The sequence below is a fragment of the Bos taurus genome, chromosome 21 (assembly GCF_002263795.3).
Source record: "Bos taurus isolate L1 Dominette 01449 registration number 42190680 breed Hereford chromosome 21, ARS-UCD2.0, whole genome shotgun sequence".
Lineage (NCBI taxonomy): Eukaryota > Metazoa > Chordata > Mammalia > Artiodactyla > Bovidae > Bos > Bos taurus.
In genome coordinates, this window is record NC_037348.1 from 35,064,923 (window position 1) to 35,085,935 (window position 21,013).

At 39.8% G+C, this 21,013-nt stretch overlaps 1 protein-coding gene across 7 annotated transcripts in view; it reads right to left on the reverse strand.

Moving 5' to 3' along the window:
• STXBP6 (syntaxin binding protein 6) overlaps positions 1–21,013 on the reverse strand; it is a 281,001-nt gene that overhangs the window by 39,986 nt on the left and 220,002 nt on the right. For all 7 annotated transcript variants that reach the window (XM_059879122.1, XM_005221969.4, XM_005221968.5 and 4 more), the window contains 2 exon segments: positions 20,468–20,598; positions 19,380–19,545 (listed from right to left, as the gene is read on the reverse strand). In XM_059879122.1, coding sequence (XP_059735105.1) covers positions 19,380–19,545; positions 20,468–20,512 — 211 coding nt within the window. In that variant the 5' untranslated portion in view covers positions 20,513–20,598.

A 21,013-nucleotide genomic window follows, 5' to 3' on the forward strand; every position in this document is an offset into this window, starting at 1 on the left:
ATTTTCAAATTAGTTTCATTTGGAGTAAATTCAACTTCCAATTTTTTTTTTTTTGGAATTCTCATGTATTTTTTTTAGAAGTTGGTTAGTGCATTCTTCTCGAGTGGGAAATGTTAATTTCTTCTTCCTTCTCCTCACTATCATGGTCCTTTCTCTCCTACATGTAGCTTTATTGTTTCTAGTATTGGCCCCTAAGACAACCAGGACTTAAAGCGATGATCTGAGGCTCCTGTCCTGGGTGCTACTATGAATATTGCAGAGCCAGTGCTAAGCCAGTGGGCAGCTGGCACCAGGTCATGGGTGGGAGATGCTGTTTGCTTTCTGTTGCCTCCCCAGGAATGTAGAATCTTATAAGCAACTTCCTAGGGCAATGGATCATGGCTTGTTTGTAGATCCCTTGCTTGGGCAGAGAGGCTTTGATTCCAAACAGCAAATGTGGCTGTGGTTTTTTGCTTTCCATGGGGGTACTTTTAGTCACTATTACAGCATGGAATTCAAACTACCTCTTTCCAGACCTGTAGGCCAGCAGGCAAGCAGCTTCATTCCTACTGTTTTGTGACTCTGTTTCTGGTTTATGCATACTTAGCTTTTTTTCTGAAAGTGATTATTTCTTTTTAATTTCCTCTGTTTTGCAGGTAGTGGTGCTGAAGGAGTCTCAAAATGTGAATTCACATTAAACTATGCCAATATTCAATTTTTAAAATATTCATTTTTAGCAGTATAGAAATCCAAAATCTACAGCGTTCAGCAGTGATATTTATTTTTCCATTTGTTCTCACCAGCAAACAAAGAAAAAGCTGGTTATATCTTTTACTGATAGATTCTCTTATTTGCTTAGGCCTGGTTGGTTGAAAGTTCAGTTCAGTTGCTCAGTCATGTCTGACTCTTTGAGACCCCAAGGACTACAGCATCTCAGGCTTCCCTGTCCATCACCAACTCTTAGAACCTACTCAAATTCATTGGTGATGCCATCCAACCATCTCATCTTCTGTTGTCCCATTCTCCTCCTGCCTTCCATATTTCCCAGTGAGTCGGTTCTTCACATCAGGTGGCCAAAGTACTGGAGTTTCAGCTTCAGCTTCAGTCCTGCTAATGAATATTAAGGACTTATTTCCTTTAAGATTGACTGGTTGGATCTCCTTGTTGTCCAAGGGACTCGCAAGAGTCTTCACCAAGACCACAGTTCAAAAGCATCAATACTTTGGCACTCAACTTTCTTAACAGTCCAACTCTCACATCCATACATGACTACTGGAAAAACCATTGCTTTGATTAGACGGATCTTTGTTGGTAAAGTAGATAGCCCCAAATAATGAATTTCAATTTATATTGCTTAACAAGAAAAAACAGTTGAGAGTTGAGAAGCATAGCAAATCAGTGGTCCTGTTTATTTTTATCTGTATTAGAACTTTAAATTTATGTAGTTTTTTAACCTAATCTTAATCAGAAATAAATCCAGCTATTTGTGCTTGTGTTTATTCAGCTTTTAAGAGATGAAGCTGAGAAGTATAATAGTCCAAAAGAGGAAGTCTTAATTTTGGAATTTTCCTAATCAACAGTGAACACAGCTTTACCACATTTTCCCAAGTCTGTTATTTCCCCAAAGAAGATACATACACAATCTATTTTCAAAGGCTGCCTTACCTAGGACTCTATCTTAGTTACCTATACATGTTGCTGGCCTATAAATGTTTATTACACAGAAGAGTTAGATATAAATGTACCATGCTTTATATAACACACATATTCTTGAAAATTTATGCATATCTTATAATGCAACAAATAAAGTTGCATTTTCCTTTTAAAGTATAATATGATCTCAAAGAGTATTCCTAGAGGAAAAGAAAATAGATATGAAAATAGACCAAAAGAAAGGACAGTATTAGAAGAGTGAACTAAGTAGAACATTTAACTAGAAAATTAAGTGATAAAGAAATGAATCTCATAATTCAAATACTATACTGAAAATACAACATTGACCAATGTCAAGAACTATACTAAGCTGATGAAATGAGAATAAAATCTCATTTTGTTGGAGGACCACTTAAAACCTTTACACAAAAACATGCGTTGAAAAGATTCTCTACTTTTCTATAATGGGGAAGAAGGAAAGATAGATTTTAGGAATAGATAAATCTTAACTTTCCTTAGAGAAAATCTGAGATACCAAGGGAAAATTTCATGCCAAGAAGGGTACAACAAAAGGATAGAAACGGTAAGGACCTAATAGAAGCAGAAGAAATTAAGAAGAGGTGGCAAGAATACACAGAACTGCACAAAAAAGGTCTTAATGACCTGGATAACCACAATGCTGTGCTCACTAACCCAGAGCCAGACATCCTGGAGTGTGAAGTCAAGTGGGCCTTAGGAAGCATCACTATGAACAAAGCTAGTGGAGGTGATGGAATTCCAGCTACGCTATTTCAAGTGCTAGAAGATGATGCTGTGAAAGTGCTGCACTCAATATGCCAGAAAATTTGGAAAGCTCAGCAGTGGCCATAGGACTGGCAAAGGTCAGTTTTCATTCCAATCCCAAAGAAAGGCAGTGCCAAAGAATGTTCAAACTACTGCACAATTGCTCTTATCTCACATGCTAGTTAAGTAATGCTCAAAATTCTCCAAGCCAGGCTTCAACAGTACATGAACTGTTAACTTCTAGATGTTCAAGCTAGATTTAGAAAAGGCAGGGGACCAGAGACCAAATTGCCAACATCTACTGGATCATACAAAAAGCAAGAGAAGCCCAGAAAAATATCTACTTCTGCTTCATTGACTATGCTAAAGCCTTTTGTTGTGTGGATCACAACAAACTGTGGAAAGTTCTTAAAGAGATGGGAATACCAGACAAACTTACCTGCCTCCTGAGAAACCTGTATGCAGGTCAAGAAACAACAGTTAGAACTGGATATGGAACAACAGACTGGTTCAAAAATGGGAAAAGAGTATGTCAAAGCTGTATATCGTCACCCTCCTTATTTAACTTGTATGCAGAGTATATCATGCAAAATGCTGGGCTGGATGAATTACAAGCTGGAATAAAGATTGCTGGGAGAAATATCAATAACTTCAGATATGCAGATGATACCACCCAAATAGCAGAAAGTGAAGAGGAACTAAACAGCCTCTTGACAAAGGTGAAAGAGGAGAGTGAAAAAGCTGGCTTAAAACTCAGCATTCAAAAAACTAAGATCATGGCATCTTGTACCATAATTTCCTGGCAACTAGATGGGTAAACAATGGAAACAGTGACAGATTTTATTTTCTTGGGCTCCAAAATCACTGCAGATGGTGACTGTAGCCGTGAAATTAAAAGATGCTTGCTCCTTGGAAGAAAAGCTATGACAAACCTAGACAGCATATTAAAAAGGAGAGACATCACTTTACCAACAAAGATCCATATAGTTGAAGCTAAGGTTTTTCCAGGAGTCATGTATAGGTGTGAGAGTTGGACCATAAAGAAAGTTGAGCGCTGAAGAATTGATGCTTTCGAACTGTGGTGCTGGAGAAGACTCTTGAAAATCCCTTGGACAGCAAGGAGATCAAATTAGTCCTAGAGGAAATCAATGGCACCCCACTCCAGTACTCCTGCCTGGAGAATCCTGTGGACAGAGGAGCCCGGAAGGCTGCGGTCAATGGGGTCGCTGAGGGTCAGACACGACTGAGCGACTTTACTTTCACTTTTTACTTTCATGCATTGGAAAAGGAAATGGCAACCCACTCCACTGTTCTTGCCTGGAGAATCCCAGGGATCGGGGAGCCTGGTGGGCTGCTGTCTATGGGGTCACAGAGTCGGACACGACTGAAGTGACTTAGCAGCAGCAGCAGCAGAGGAAATCAACCCTGAATATTCATTGGAATGACTGACACTGATGCTGAAGCTCCAATACTTTGGCCACCTGATGGGATGAGCCAATCAATACTGGAAAAGACCCTGATGCTGGGAAAGATTGAAAACAAGAGGAGAAAGGCATAACAGAGGATAAGATGGTTAGGTGGTATCACTGACTCAATGGACATGAGTTTGAGCCAACTCCAGGAGATGGTGGAGGACAGGGAAGCCTGGCGTGCTGTAGTCCATGGGGTTGCAAAGAGTTGGGTATGACTTAGTGACTGAACAATAGCAACAACTTCTCTTTATTATATACATAACTTAAGGCATGTTAAGTAATGTTAAGAGACTCTGCTTAACGTGAACTAAAAAATATTGTCTGGCATATAGTAGGAACTCAATATGGTGACTATCAGTGTTATCATCATTAACTAACTTTTTTTCCTAGAAGAAAAATGCAAATATGAATACATATGACTTGTCTACTATATCTGATGTAAGGGATACTGAAAGCTATGCATACCTTCACTCCCTCCTCTGTGTCTGACTGGAATTCAGATTCTATATTAATAGAATAGAAAGGAAGGCAGGACAACAGCAGGAAGGTAGAATTTAAAGAAAGAATTCATTATAATAAATTAATATAGTTATAACAGCTACCACTACATTTCACAGTACTCCCTATTCACCATGCTAAATGCTTACAAATGACCTTATTTAAAAATCTTACAACAACCCTATGGAAGAAGCATAATTATTCTGTTTAAGAACAGGAAGTCAAGCTTACAGTTTAAGTAACTCATCCACGGACAGTGAATGACAGATCACAAATTCAAACCCAGATCTGTGCAGTCTTTTCCTTTCCAGTGTGTGACATACCATGCTGGGAAGACAAAGTTTAAGAAACAACACTATGCTGAAGGAAAAAGACACCATAACTAGTACAGAAAACTGCTGAATTAATATGCTAATTGCACTTCAGGGGCTCATGTCAGATCACTTCTAAATGAACGTTGAATTAAAGAGATAAATCCAACCAGTTAATGTGAACTTATCTGATGAGTATGTGTTAAATACACTTGACCTTGATATTTTTTATGAAAGCTGAAGAGGAATTGTCAGTCTCAAGAGGAATGTCACCAAGGTATTTACATGGAGGACATAAAAGATCATTTTCTGAGATGGAAGTAAGGGAAATATCAAGGAAAAGGATGATTTTTAACAAAACCAAATGGTCTACAACATTTTCATCATTGAAAGCTTTAAATACTAAGATATCCTAGAAACTTGTAAAAAACCTGTGTAATTATTAAGGGAAATCAATTCCTTAAGTGAAGAGAAAGGGCCGAGGTACAAATATCCCAGTTGGTAAAGTAAGGAGCTACAAGATAAGCCCTTTCAGCCACTTAAGTACTGGGTCTTCCTAAAAAGCTTACATGCTTTGAAATTTAAATATTTTAAATTATAATACTTTAGTACAAGTATAGAAAGTATTTAAAAGTATATATTATGAAAGGAAAAAGATTAAATGTAGGACATTATTATACAATAGTGTATATTATAGCTCTTAGAAAAATAGTACAGTAGGCAGAACATCAGCTTCACAAAGATGCCCACGTCCTAATTCGTGGAACCTATGTATTTGTTCATGTCTGACTCTGTGCGACCCCATAGACGGCAGCCCACCAGGCTCCCCCGTCCCTGGGATTCTCCAGGCAAGAACACTGGAGTGGGTTGCCATTTCCTTCTCCAATGCATGAAAGTGAAAAGTGAAAGTGAAGTTGCTCAGTCATGTCTGACCCTCAGCGACCCCATGGACTGCAGCCTTCCAGGCTCCTTCGTCCATGCCTTACATGGTAAAAGGGACTTTGCACCTATGCTTAAGGATCTTCAGATGGAAAGATTATCCAAATTCCTTGGGTCAACCAATATAACCACAGGGGTCTTGATTAGAGAGGCAGGAGCATAAAAAGCAGAGAGAGATTTGAAGATGCTACACTGGAGATTCTGAAGATGGAGGAAAAGGCCCACACCTTGGAATACACGCAGCCTCCAGAAGGTGGAAAAGACAAGGAAGCAAACTCTTTCCTAGCACTGATAGAAGGAACTCAGCCTGATGACTCATTCCAGAGTTCTGACCTCCAGAACTACAAGATAATAAACGTGTGTTGTTATAAAGTCACTAAGTTTGTGACAATTTGATAGAGCATCATTAGGTGATGACCAAGATGGTAAACTCATTGCAGATAGAAAAAAATACATTTTACTCAGTAACTCTTACGATAAACATTTGCTTTTTCTAATTACACTTTTTATTTTGTATTGGAGTGTAATCAGTAACATTTGCTTTTAAATGATGTAAGCCTTTAAACAATTATACTCTATTGTATCTTATTCAAGTTTGAAAGTCAAAAGCTTACAAAAAATAGACAAGGATTATATATTAACACCACAAAGACCTTCTCAAAATTACAAGTGTTTTTCCTCTCCTTTACTTGGTGTCCAAAAGACCTAACATGCCTGGAAGCCAACCATCAAGACAAACTTTTGCCTTTTATCAGATGTGTGAATCCACTCTGACCTTGTGAAAAACATCTTTTATTCTCCTCTTTAAGTCTCAACCTCTTATAATGGAAACTGGAAAGAAGATCAATAAAATCAACCAACTGTGAAAATAAGGTCCATAGGAGACACTGATAGAAGAAATAATATATAATAGCATAAATAATCACAAGATAGGTCTGGTGCAATACTTGTATGTGAAGCATGTAATGCCCCTGATTTTTACCCACCACACTCTGTCCTGTTTAATTCTCTGGGAGATAAGGGACATGAAGCTGATCCTGACCAGAATGTTCACAACCACATTCAATGAGGAGTGTATTCATTCTACTTGAAAGGTCTTTTCTGCAGGGCATGGTATTATGAATAATTATGACACTTGGATTTTCTCAAAGTATGAACAATCAACTTCTGCTTAGGTATCTAAACTCAGAAATACTCTGAGTCTTTCTTACTACTGTCTTTTTGGCATGACTATGAATTTAAATATGGGTTTCCCTAGTGGCTCAGATGGTAAAGAATCCACCTGCAGTGCAGGAGACCTGGGTTGGGAAGATCCCCTAGAGAAGATAATGGCTACCCTCTCCAGTATTCTTGCCTGCAGAATTCCATGAACAGTGGAGCCTGGTGGGCTATAGTCCATGGGATTGCAAAGAATGGGACATGACTGAGTGACTAACACCTTCACTTTTCATGAATTTAAATAACAGAAACATAAGTAGTTGCTTTCCCACCAGCAGCATCCACTAAGTTTAAAATGCATGCATTTGTCACCTCATAACTGGCAGAAAGTGAAGAGGAACTAAAAAGCCTCTTGATGAAAGTGAAAGTAGAGAGTGAAAAAGCTGGCTTAAAGCTCAACATTCAGAAAATGAAGATCATGGCATCTGGTCCCATCACTTCATGGGAAATAGATGGGGAAACAGTGGAAACAGTGTCAGACTTTATTTTTTCGGGCTACAAAATCATTGCAGATGGTGACTGCAGCCATGAAATTAAAAGACACTCATTGGAAGGAAAGTTATGACCAACCTAGATAGCATATTCAAAAGCAGAGACATAACTTTGCCAACAAAGGTCTGTCTAGTCAAGGCTATGGTTTTTCCTGTGGTCATGTATGGATGTGAGAGTTCAACTGTGAAGAAGGCTGAGCGCCAAAGAATTGATGCTTTTGAACTGTGGTGTTGGAGAAGACTCTTGAGAGTCCCTTGGACTGCAAGGAGATCCAACCAGTCCCTTCTGAAGGAGATCAGCCCTGGGATTTCTCTGGAGGGAATGATGCTGAAGCTGAAAGTCTGGCCACCTCATGCGAAGAGTTGACTCATTGGAAAAGACTCTGATGCTGGGAGGAATTGGGGCAGGAGGAGAAGGGGACGACAGAGGATGGGATGGCTGGATGGCATCACTGACTCGATGGACATGAGTCTGAGTGAACTCCGGGAGTTGGTGATGGACAGGGAGGCCTGGCGTGCTGTGATTCATGGGGTTGCAAAGAGTCGGACACAACTGAGCGACTGAACTGAACTGAACCATTCAAAAGTTAGACAAAGTAAACAAATCCCTTAGCCAATGAAGATTTCTCCTCATTCTTTGCCTAAAACATGTTTTACCTCCATTTAGTGATACACTTACTTGATTGCCTTCCTGCCACTCAAGCGTTGTAGTTGAAGTGTTTGTGCTCAATGTGCTCTCACAGTTAGGAACTATTGAAGATATTCTTTCCTTTTCACAAGTAGGACCCACTGAATGTTTCTTGGAACCTAGAGTAGCATCACCTTTGGATGTTATACTCGTATGGAGCTAGAATAAAACCCAAGCAAACCAACCAACCAAAAGCTAAGGGTTACCTTCCATGCTCATTTACCTGACAGTGAGAGGCGGGTACAGATGGACAGTGTGATGGATAAAGGTGAGCCAGAGCTTGCAGGCAAGGGTTTGACAAAGGATTCTTTGTAGCCCAGTCACTTCTATTACTAAGAAAACCATCAGACAGGTCAGAGAAGAGGCTAAATTTTTAAAGCAGCACCTTTTCTAGTTCTTGAGACCCAGAGCTTCTTACTCTTTTCTCCATAAATGGGAGCCTTTGGTCTGCTGGTGTCCCCAGAAGTCAATGGCAGACTCCTGTTACTGTTTTGCAGGAAACTAACTGCTCAAAACCAAGCGAAAGACATTCAGACCCAAGACTGAGCTTTTTTCCCTGTGCACATTTAACCAGGGATCTCATGTTGGATTACTAAAGAGCTTTAGTGGAATTTCTATACTGATTACTACTTTCATTTGCACTTAACAGCATTTTTCTAAGTAGAATAACCACAATAAGACATGAATCCTTGCAGGTCTTTCAACTGCTTCTTTAGCAGCCTGTCTCATATTTTTTTCTGTCTGTATCTTTGAACAGCTAATCTAACATTATGCCTGGGAGTTGTCCATCTCAACATTTCTTAAAGTCCTAATAACTGGCCATCGTAAAGTTTACTTATCTATGTAACAGCTAACTTATTTTGTTTTCCATATTGGTTACAATAGCTAGAAACTGGGATGCCCATGAAGGTTGCCAGATAAAATATAGGATGCTCAGTAAAATCTGAATTTCAGACAAACAATGGATAATTTTTTGGTTGCCCCAAATACTGCATGTGGTATACTTATACTAAAAAGTTATCCCTTGTTTATCTTATACTCAAATTTTATTGTGCATCTTCTACTTTTGCTTCCTAAATTTGGCAATTGTAATGCTCTTGCCTCTTGCATGACACCTATAAACCCAACCCTGGGTAGGCATATTGTAAATAGAAGGGTGAGAAATGTTTTGGTCTTATAAATCTGAAAAGTCTTCAACTTCAGATTTACATCAATGTCTAAATTTCAAGTAACTACTTATGATAAATTTAGAGACTTAGTCTTATTTTAATCATCAAATACAAAGCCGAAATTTTTGAAAGGCTAGGATATAATGTTAGGGAAAAAACATCATTTTATTTACCTTTTCACCAAAGGTTTTAGAAATCTCGTATTCCTGGGTAGTTTCTCAGGTACTATGCACAAGTTCCTTATCTCTATTCCAAGTAAGGAATCAGACTACAGCCTTCACCCTGAGGATTATCTGTTCTGTCTGTACTATCCAAAGGATGTGTGCTGAGTGGGTTTCCCCAGAGTGGGAATGAATTTGACAAATCATAAATGACCATTTTTAGACCCAGTTACTGTTCTTGAGAATTCACAGCTTCTCTTCACTAAAATTCCAAGTAATTTTTAGTTCTTGATGCTTCTACGTTACAGCAGAGCAGCAACTTTTAAAGGCCAGGTGATGACGGAGTTTTTATTGGTCTATGTGAACTAGGAAAAATAAGAACCAGAACCAGATGTAGTAATGTTTTCATAAAGCTAAATGTTTCCAATTTAAGGAATAGCCCTTTATTCTCAGAGATATGTCCTTTTTATCTTTTGGTGTTAAAGTTTGTTTCATGAAATTATGAAGATTTTAAAACATGTAGCAAAGTGATTGGTAAACTTAAATCTCCAAAATTCTTTTAAAAATTGTACTTCTCTGTAAATCTAGAAGTATGGGTAGGCATCAGGCAGCATGACTTTTATATCTATTTTGGAAAGTACTACTTCATGACCAACAATATTAAACAATTTAACCTCTGATATATGTCCTTTTGGGGCTGTGTAAAGAGAACTGGACTCAAAGAAATGCCCTAGGTTGAAGATATGTTGGTGGAAAAAGGACATTTCTATGTTCTTATAAAGTTCACAAAATGTGTTTCAAGGTTTTTCTTTCCTACCAGAAGATCTGAATATTGTGCCCTGATCTCTGGCACAGTATCACTCAATATTTTAAACATCGTTGTTCTGGTAAAGTCAGCAGTACCATATGCATTCTATAAATGTCAAACATAAAATGCAACACATTCAGCATTCTATAAACCATGGCAAACAACTCAGCATTCCAGACATTTGAAATATTTATAATATAGCTTAGCTCCTTCCCAGCTGGAACAAAAAAAGTTACTGCGGTTTGTTTTTGCAATTCTTAAGGCCAAACATGGATTAGGAAAGTTTAAGAATATTTTCTTACTTCTTTCATAAGAAAGGACTTTGATAAATATCCTGGAAGACATCATGATATTATGAACAGGTATACATAATTCCCATGTTTTTTAAACAAAATATTCAGACATGTACTAGCACTTTGCAGAAATCCTGGTTGAATATTTTAAAATTCAGTTTAATCCCCACACCATTCCTTCAAGGTATATGTTGCTATCCATAATACAAAAAAGCACAGAGAGGCTGGGTATAAGGTGAGCATCTTAGAGAAGTTTACAGAGTGACAGCCATCAAAAACAGAGCTAAGTGAATCTAGTCTGTGTTATTTCCACTATATCAAGATGGGCAATTAATGTGTTCTAGTTCATTATGAAAGTAGAAATGGCTCTCATCTGTTTCAGATTATTTAACCATGGGATAGACAAAATATGTTCATGATCCTTGTCACACCAATAAATGATACCTTGGAAGTCCTCTCCTGGAGCTTTGGTTTGGTTCAAGATTTTGATGGTGAGATATGATTCAAAAAGCCCTTAATGCACGAAGTCACTCCAGGCTCAGGATGACTCCCCATAACCCACCAGCTGTTTCACAGCATGTATTTCAGTGTAGCTTACAGTCAGTGAGCAATGAAAAAGAGAAAATAAAAAATCACATCTGTGACCCATTTTTCTTTAGTTACTAGTCATTTATATCATGTACAGATTTGGGTGGAACCTAAGGAACTAGTCCTTCGTTACTTCAATTTTCTCACTGAAAATAAAAGCATCTGCTTTTAATTCACCTTTTGGGAATGAGATAAAGTAGAATGACTACCAGAAAACATGGGAAAGCATACAAAATCTCCAACATAACCGTGGGTAATATTGTCCTAAATTTAAAAAATACATAAAGAATCAGATAGACATCTCATAGCTTCTGCTACAATGTTCTGCTCCTAAGAGCACTCAGTCAATGTCCGATGGTTGTTAGCAGTTTGTGTAGCACCATATATCTCAATTGTGTTTGGTGCAGTAGTTACACTGGTGGGATCCCAATAACCAAAACAAAAAAGCCCCCAAACTGGGCTTTTCCAATTGTATATTTTAAATATTTGTACTGTTATTCTTATTGATGCATAATCGTTGGTTTCTATTTTTAATTTCTCTCTCCAAAAAGTTTCTAAAAAAGCAAGTCTTATATAAAATAAGAAGCTCTCTAGGAAAAGATGGTATTAGCTGCAACAAAGAGGATGCAGTGATGAGAGAGTGGTGGCTAAAGTCTGTACGGGTTTATGATTAATATCACTAACAGACATCTACAGAGAACTGCCAGATGGAATTTTTGAGTCTCATACATATCATGTTAAATTGGGACTATCTCTTCTGTTTGGCAGAATCAACATAAAGAAAAGAAGCCTGGGTTTACTGAGGGAACTTGAAAGTCCAGGTCTCCAATGAATGGACGTGGAATAAATGAGGAGCCCTGACCGTGGTAGAGCTCCATCCCTTATGAGCTCTGGGATCTCAGGCAATTCCTCATAAATCACTTTCCTTGTTTGTACATGGCAGAGGATAACTGAAGTTTGTTCCTTTGTTATTTCCTAAAGGGTAACAAAAACTCACTGGAGGAACTACGATATGGATTCCTCTAGATCTTAAGAGCTATTGGAAAACTTCCTGACTCGCTCACAACAGTAAATGATCTAAGCAGCCTGGCCTCCTCCCCTGCTCTGTATCTACAGGCCATCAACAACAATATGGTTTTTTAATACAATTCCACTTGGTATGTGAATTGTAATCACTAGAGCATGTCCGCTGAATCCCTGAGTACGTTAAAGTTTTAGTGGTGGGGGCAAAATTATACATTAATGTATTCTTGAGAAATAAGCAACTCTTTATACTGTGCCCACGGTCAGAGTATGTGTAGGAGTGCAAGGTTCACATCCCACAAAACCATTATTCATTGACAGAAAACATCAAGACATCTGGAAGAAATATAAAAATCACAGCAAATGTGACAGATTCTATTAGAGTACTCTATTAATATATTTGGATTAAGAATGACTGTATACATCACTTTTGTTTTTCCATAAGAAAAACAAAATCTTTTTGTTTTATCTTTTATCTTTTCCTCTTAGGAAAGATAAATATTGTATTCCAACGATTCTATTTTACTTATATGATTCTATACGTATTCTAACGTATTCTATACACAGAATCTAGAAAAATGGTACTGAAGAATTTATTTATAGGGCAGCAATGGAGAAACAGACATGGAGAATAGACTTACGGACATAGGGGGAGGGGAGGAGAGGGTGAGATGTAGGGAAAGAGTAACGTGGAAACTTACATTAAATAGATAGATAGCCAATGGGAATTTGTTGTATGGCCCAGAAAACTCAAACAGGGGCTCTGTATCAATCTAGAGGGATGGGATGGGGCAGGAGATGGGAGGGAGTTTCAAAAGGGAGGGGATATACATATACCTATGGCTGATTCATGTTGAAGTTTGACAGAAAACAACAAAATTCTGTAAAGCAATTATCCTTCAATTAAGGAAAAAAAAAGCACACTCTTAGGATGCATACATGTGCTCTGTGTCATCATCTGTCACCTCACCTTACACATGCCCACACCCAGGGCACTCACAAGGTAAAATATTCGCACACCTTGCTCAGGGGTATGTTCCTACAGTGTTTGGGAGAAAAGTACAATACAAAGTCACAGTCTGCATCCTGAGATTCGTTCCACCCCAGGGGACTCCAGAGGAAAGCCATTCGGTTCTCCTTTAGCATACCAGGGCTTCCCTGGTGGCTCAGCTGGTAAAGAATTCGCCTGCAATGCGGGAGACCTGGGTTCCATCCCTGCATTGGGAAGATCCCCTGGAGAAGGGAAAGGCTACCCATTCCAGTATTCTGGCCTAGAGAATTCCATGGACTGTATAGTCCATGGGGTCCCAAAGAGTTGGACATGACTGAGCGACTTTCACTTTAGCACACCAATCAGCAGGGGTGAATGAGGGCTAGCCTGCTATGAAGGGGACATCAGAGACATATGTGTCCCTGGAATTCTAATAGAGCTCAGAAGGCTGCACTTTATACCCTCATCTGAAGGTCTGCACGTTGATGGACAATGCTAAAGAAATACCCTTTGGTGACAATAAAAATACATGACACTTACAAATAGTCTGCTTTGTGGAAAAACAATCTGCCACATTTCAAATTCTGAATCTAGCCAACACTGAAATGACACTGTCTGGATTAAGTGTTGCAAGAGAGAACTCACTTCATCCTGCCCTTATGTGTCTGTCAACTATTAACTATCCTTTTAAATGCAGCTCAGCCATCCCCTTGGTGTATAATATTGTTTGATATCTGTTTACACCTGATGACCCCCCCAGGAAGGTAAGTAAAGTTGGCAAAGGTGCCCACCTGGTTGCTGGATGTCCACAGGTAGCTCAGGACCTGACAGGCAGCTGGTGCTGAGTAAATGCTTATGTGAACAACTGGGCCTCAAACAGTCTAGATGGGGTTCACTGAACGATGACCCACACAGAACAGAGGAAAGAGGGAGAGGTAACTGAATGAGTTAGCCAGAGGCGCTTAGGCTCAGAACCCAGGAAAACTGTAGGACATGCTTCAGTTTAAATGGAACCTTGCCTCAAGGAATAAATTACTTTCTTTCTGCAAATAATTTACCATACTTTCTAAAAAAGAAAATAGGTTTACAAAGCATCTATTTGGTGGTTCTAACACAGAAGTTGCCAAAACCATTCAAGATTTCCTTAGTTCATAGATTTGGGCATAAAAATAATACGGCAACAGTAAAATCCCATGGACGGGGGAGCCTGGTGGGCTACAGTCCATGGGGTCGCTAAGAGTCAGACACAACTGAGCGACTTCACTTTTACTTTTCACTTTCCTGCACTGGAGAAGGAAATGGCAACCCACTCCAGTGTTCTTGCCTGGAGAATCCCAGGGACGGGGAGCTTGGTGGGTTGCCGTCTATGGGGTCGCACAGAGTCGGACATGACTGAAGCGACTTAGCAGCAGCAGCAGCAATCCTTACAGAAGGTCAGTGTAAATAAAATAACAATGGGGAACTATGTGGGATTTGATCACATTTTATTAAGAAGAATGCAGAGAGCAAAACAAAGTTCCCCTTGGGACCTAGACTTAATACAACAGGTCTGTTATAAATAAACCGTTGCTACTATTTGGGGCAGACCATGTTTTTTTTTTTTTTTTGAAATAAATTAATTGAAAGTAAATGTCTCTTCTAAAGTTCAACATATGTGATTAATTCCTTCAAGGCATCTTTGTAGTACAAATATATCATCATAATAGTGGTGGTGCTGGTTTAGTTGCTAAGTCATGTCTGACTCTTGTGAATTCACAGACTGTAACCCACTAGGCTCCTCTATCCATGGGATTTTCCAGCCAAGAATACTGGAGTGGGCAGCCATTTCCTTATCCAGATATGACAGTATATCATCTATATTATCAACTCTGCTTATAACAGGCAGAAAAAAGCTACTATCTTACAAAAAGTAAGCTATATGAAGCTAAGACTTCACCTGCAGGGTCCTGTTGTTCCTAATGCTACATAACATTCCAGCAGCCAGACTGGCTCTACACCTCTGCCTTGCATCTTTGTAGATGGCTTGGTAGCTTAGGGACCCAGCAACTGAATGAATGACTTTGTGTTTTTTAAGGTAACTGACCTTGAATAAATTAAAAGAGAGGTAGAGTGGAAAGTAGGAATGACCAAGGCTTGAGGATAAAGTCTTCTAACCATCCAGAGAAGAGAAGATGGCTGAAAAGATGCTGACTGCAGAAACCAATGCTTCCTGCCTCACACCTGCTCAGAACATCCCTCCCTGTTTCAATTTATGGGGGTCTTCACAACTGCAGACTTTGGACATGTCTCCTGGATCCTATAACCAACAGCAGAAGATCAGAGCTCCCAGTCTATCCTCTGGAGATAAGGAAATAACATGTTTGGAGGAGAGAATTTCAAACAAGCCAAAGAATTTATTTCTGTGTAACTGACTTTCCCCATGGGAAAAAGAAACAGCTGGCCATCTGGAATATACACAATCAATAAATGTAAGAGCGGAATTCCATGGAATTGTAGATACATAAATGACAATCCTATCACAACTGGTATTAAAGAAAGTGTGGTTCAGTCAGGTAGATCTGTTCTTCAAAATATCATTCAAATGGCTTCAGTTTTTCCAAGGATAGGTTGGACTAGAAACAAAATACCTAAGAGGCCTGGTGAGTGGCCAGGACTCCAGCAATCTTCGCCATTTTAATATGTTGAAATTATTATGAACCAAAACAAAAAGAAACAACAAGCAAGATGATTTTAAAGGCCCTGATGATTCCTTCATTCTTAGAGCAGAAACAAAAGTGCTTAAGTTATTATATTAATTGTATACTGCAATAAAAGTAAGAAAACAGTTAAAACTTCTCATATCTCTGACCCTCTCCACTTAGCTCCCTTTTTTAATACCTACGAATATGCTGGCTAAAATATATCCCCAAATTCCTAAACAACCTTAGGGAGTACCATTTATACCAAAGACAGTATCAATGATGTTCCCTGGAATGTACCATTTCGTGGCCCCGAAAAAGATGTTCTTAGAGAGGGCCTGTGTTTGAATTTTAGCTCTGCCACTTGAGGACAAAGGCTATATGACCGTTGGCAAGTTATTTACTGATCCCTCTGATCCTATTTCCTTCTGAGTAAAATGGAGATAATAAGTTGCATTTCCAAAGGCTGCTGTAAAAACTAAATGAGATAACATGTACAGAATGGAGGTGGAGGACAGCACACCGACACTTACCAGTTCTCTAAAATTAACAAGATCTACCACATTTCACAGCGGGGAAAACCACCACGTCTAGCACTTGCAGCCCATACCGTAAGGACAGACCAGAAGATTTTTGAAATTTGGAATAGATCTCACCTGTTGAAGCTGGGGTAGGTACCCTTAAAGTTAAAGGTGTCAGAATGCAGTGACCCAAAAACCACACAATTTTTCTGTCTGTGAATTGTGATAACTGGCAGAAAGGAAGCCTAATCAGCATGCTAATTAGCCAGGGTGTGCTGGTACAACTGTTATCAAGGAAAGACAACTGTTTAAATAAGACAGGCTGTCCTCATTAAGCACTGCGTGCTGCCAACAAAGTGCAATGTCCTTAGTTCCAGCGTTTTGGCCTTCCTTAGAATCCAGAACCAGGCAGTATCTAACTGCACTAAATCTTTATTGGATTATTAAGCAGTGATTAAACTATACAATAAAGCCATACCTCAAAAACTATAGATTCTCAAATGACAGGCCTGACAGATTTTGGAACTCATTTAAACTAACCTCCACATGTTACATCATGGAAAACCGAGGTCTAAGGAAGAAGAGAGACACATGATCCCAGAGGTGGAGACAATTCTGGACTTGGACTCGTGAACTTTTTCTTACAACAGGAAATCAGTCTTCAGTTTCATGCACTACACAGACCAACAATTTGACACCGAATATGCAGATTCTTGTCTCAACTCGGCATAATTTGGGGTTCATAGGGTGGTGGAAGATATCAAAATACTGGGTCAATAACAGAAGCAGCTGGCAGCTGCATACAGTGGGAAGCACCCCAGCATGCATGCACGCAACAATGCATATGGAAAGGCTCTTAGGGACCTGCCAGTCTGGGGTTTGAGTGGTGGCGATTAGGGTCTGTTAAGGGGCCAACTATAGAATAATTCTCCACATCAAGGATGTAGAGAGTGGCTAGCTCAGAGTGGATACTCAGTACCTACATGCTGTGTGACTGGCAGATGAGTGAATGAAGGAATGAAACGGGTTGTTCTGAGAGAAGAAATGAGAGCTTCAGGGACAAGAGGGAAGAAGGCTACCTAGTGCTGCCCTTTAGGGGAGGAGGAAGGGAAGTTCCCAAAGCTCTTCTTAACCTTCGCAGGACAGTGGAAAGAGTCTGTCCCCTCCCCCCACCCAAACACCCTGCTTCCATTCTGAGGAAATGCAGTCATCCCCATGGAACCACTTCGGCTTCTGACACTGTCTGCCTCCCGTATGGCACCTGGAGGAGTGGAGTGCTCGAGGGAAGTCTGTCTCCAAGGGCAACCGAAATTTCAAATCCATATGTCACACTGTTTTTTTAGAGGAGACTCTGCTCAAGTGCTAGCTAGGCAAGCAACTGACGATACTACATTGCTACCGACGGGGAAAATGTTTCCTAGCATAAGATCAAGAAGCAAGTTTGATTCTAGGATGGGACAGAAAATTCTAATGAAGAATGAGGGAAAGCTGGAATTTCCTTGCCAATTTTCCATTCCCTGAGAACATGGCCATCTGTGGTCCTCAGCCTGGGTCCTCTGACCTTTGGCCAAGTCTGTTAAGGCTGGACTTTCAAAGCACAATTCATTTGATCAGCACTGATGCCACAGACAGGAGAGGGGGTTCTACCTCATTATATTTTCCAAACAGTAAGAGGTCAGTGTTTGATATTTCCTTTTCTTTCAACATTTGTGTCTAATAGTTTTTTCACTTTTGTTCCATAGGATGCAGCCACATTGAAGAAAATATGCACTCATCACCTCTTCTGTTTTTCTAGGACTAATTAAAGAAGCTATAACACAAAGGTCTGCATCAGCATTTGAGAGGCTTTTCAAGGTTCGTATGGTGTGAGCAACTTCCTATGTCAGAAGCACGCTGACACTTCAGCGGATAATAATGAAGTGCTGACAGCATTTTCTCCCACCACATCTAGTGGACTAATGGCTAAGTGACAGTGTGCACAGCAGCCATTAGGACAGGATGATGGATTCTGCCTCATATTCATATGAAAGATATATACAGCTCAAGGGGAAAATGTAATGTTTCTAATGTGACCTTCACTTGACATTTGATTAAGACAAAGTTGGTACTTTTTTTTTTTTTTAGAAGATGCTTTCAAAACCAGGAGAACATATCAGTGAAAAGATCAATGATATACATACTCTTCCTTAACTCAGAGTGACTGGCAAGGCTTTACACTTTTAGCAGTTTCAATTCTCTAAAAAGAAATGCCACCTAGAAGAAAAGTGCTGCTGCTGTTACTGCTGCTAAGTCACGTCAGTTGTGTCCGACTCTGTGCGACCCCATAGACGGCAGCCCAACAGGCTCCTCTGTCCCTGGGACTCTCCAGGCAAGAACACTGGAGTGGGTTGCCATTTCCTTCTCCAATGCATGAAAGTGAAAAGTGAAAGTGAAGTCGCTCAGTTGTGTCTGACTCTTAGCGACCCCATGGACTACAGCCCACCAGGCTCCTCTGTCCATGGGATTCTCCAGGCAAGAGTACTGGAGTGGGGTGCCATTGCCTTCTCCGGAAATGTGCTAAGCACTCTCTAAACATTTCTCATTAACTTTCCCGTACTGGTACTTGCTCCTATAAGGCTGGCTTACAGCTCTCATCCTAAGTCAGCTCTGTCTGCCAATTAAGGAATAAATGAGAGACTATTGCTATTTGAGGTTGCTATTTGAGAGAAGGAACTGGATCTGTAGGAATGTTCATATCAATAGTTGTAAAACATCTTGAGAAATACTAAGAAAAAAGCAACTCTAAAAATGTCCTGTGATGAAATGATAGAAATGGTAGTGAGGAAACCAAATGCACAGGTTATTCTAATAAAGGGACAGGCTTCCTCTCCTGGTACAAATAATCTGATCTAAAGGGTTAATTCCTTTAAAAAGATTGGTTTTGGGATAAGACTGAAAACACACCACTGTGTCTTTAGCATACAAAGAGCTCCCAGAATGGTCCTCAGGCAGTCCAGCTCTGAGCATCCGGATTCTTTTTTTCTGATCTTTAATTATGCTGCTGAGCACCTAACTCTTTATATAAAAGCGAGTGGAAGGAAACGGGATGGCTAAAGTCATTCAAACGCCCACTCACCTCCCATGATTTTGGACTGGCAGTTAATAAACTCCGGCTTCCTGTCTGTGAGGTAGCGCTGGCAGGTGTGGTGGAGGATCTGGAAGAAGGTACATTTTTCTGAGGCTGTGCTGGCTACCCACTGGTCAAAGGCATTTTCAAACAACAAATCAAACTCTGCAGAATCCTGGAAAAGACATTGAAAGAACGAATGATCTCCATCTCTAAAAATTGCGGCTTCCAGTTTACCATATTAAGACTCATAAAGGCTAAAACTTTTCTGAGACTTTGTTCCTAATCACAAGGTTCATCTTGATTAGCACCAGGGGCACAGAGAGTCCACCTTTCTCTTTTTATCAAGCAGATCTCTTGTCTCACAGTGTTTTGAGATGTCCCCAAGAAGCAACGAGCACAGAAGTCCCTTTAGCTTAACCGCATATCAACTTGTATCCTATTTCAGATTATACATGGTCTTTCCCATTGCTCAAAAAAGGATTACTTCAGGTTCCTGGCACTGAACAATATTAATCTTGTCCCCAACCTTTGGTAGGGAAAGATTATCCCTTATTATTGTAGTGTATAGTTTGATTTTACATTTCATCTTTCCTCATCATTGATATATGGTTAGTGTATAAGCAAAGGAAATTTACTTGCATACATAACTCTACCATGAAATGTTTCATGTATTAAATCCAATGGAATTCTAATACATCATTTTTAAGGTGCAGTTCATTTATTTGATTTTTGGTAAATAAACCTCATCCCTGATTGCATTAGAAGACAGATGGAACTTTGCTGAACATGGTTTTTCATACTGATAATCACAGATGTGATTATCTGAACTCTGCACTTGGCACTTTGCTCTTTGTATTGGAGGTAGCTAGCATTTCTTCAATATGCATCTCCTTAGGTGCCTCTGTCCAACATGATGAAAAGATTTATAATTTCCCATAAGACAGGCACAGGAATCAGAAAGTCTCAGCCACATAACTGGAACAGAGAAATAGCCTTGTCAAAAACGACTCAGACACCCACCAGTCTGCCAAGGTCAATGAGAGAGTCACTGTGAGAGAAGGACACCGTGGCTCGGCACTGGACAGTTCACTCACCCGATTAGGATCGATGCCGTTAACCTGGCGCAGCTGCTCGAGCATCCACTGTGACCGCCGCACAAATGACGTGGAGCCTTCAAACTGTTTGACCTTCGTAATGGATGCCTGTGTGGGTTTCTTGTTGGTCACTGCCAAGAGAAGACCACTCTGATCAGTGAGTGTGCAGGGTGGGTTGGTCCCATTCACAGGTGTTTCTGTCTTATGCCTACATGCATATGTGCCATAAAAGAGAGAGAAAAAATGACATATTTGTGTGTGTGTGTGTGTATACATGTGTATCCGTGTAAATATAGAGGGAAGGAAGAGAGAGGGAGAGGGAAGTGCAGAGACAAAGAGAAGCAGAGGAAAACAGAAAAAGAATGAGTATGTGTGCCTTTAGTGAGAGGCGAACTCAAAAGGAACAGACGTTATAATCTGCACCCTCGAGCAGTTACAATATAATTTTAACTGTAAGGGCAGCTTCATTGATGCCTTCATCCACTCACATTGAACACGACAGGGACAATTAATAGCAAGCCCCTCTAATGGAGGCTCCAAATAAAC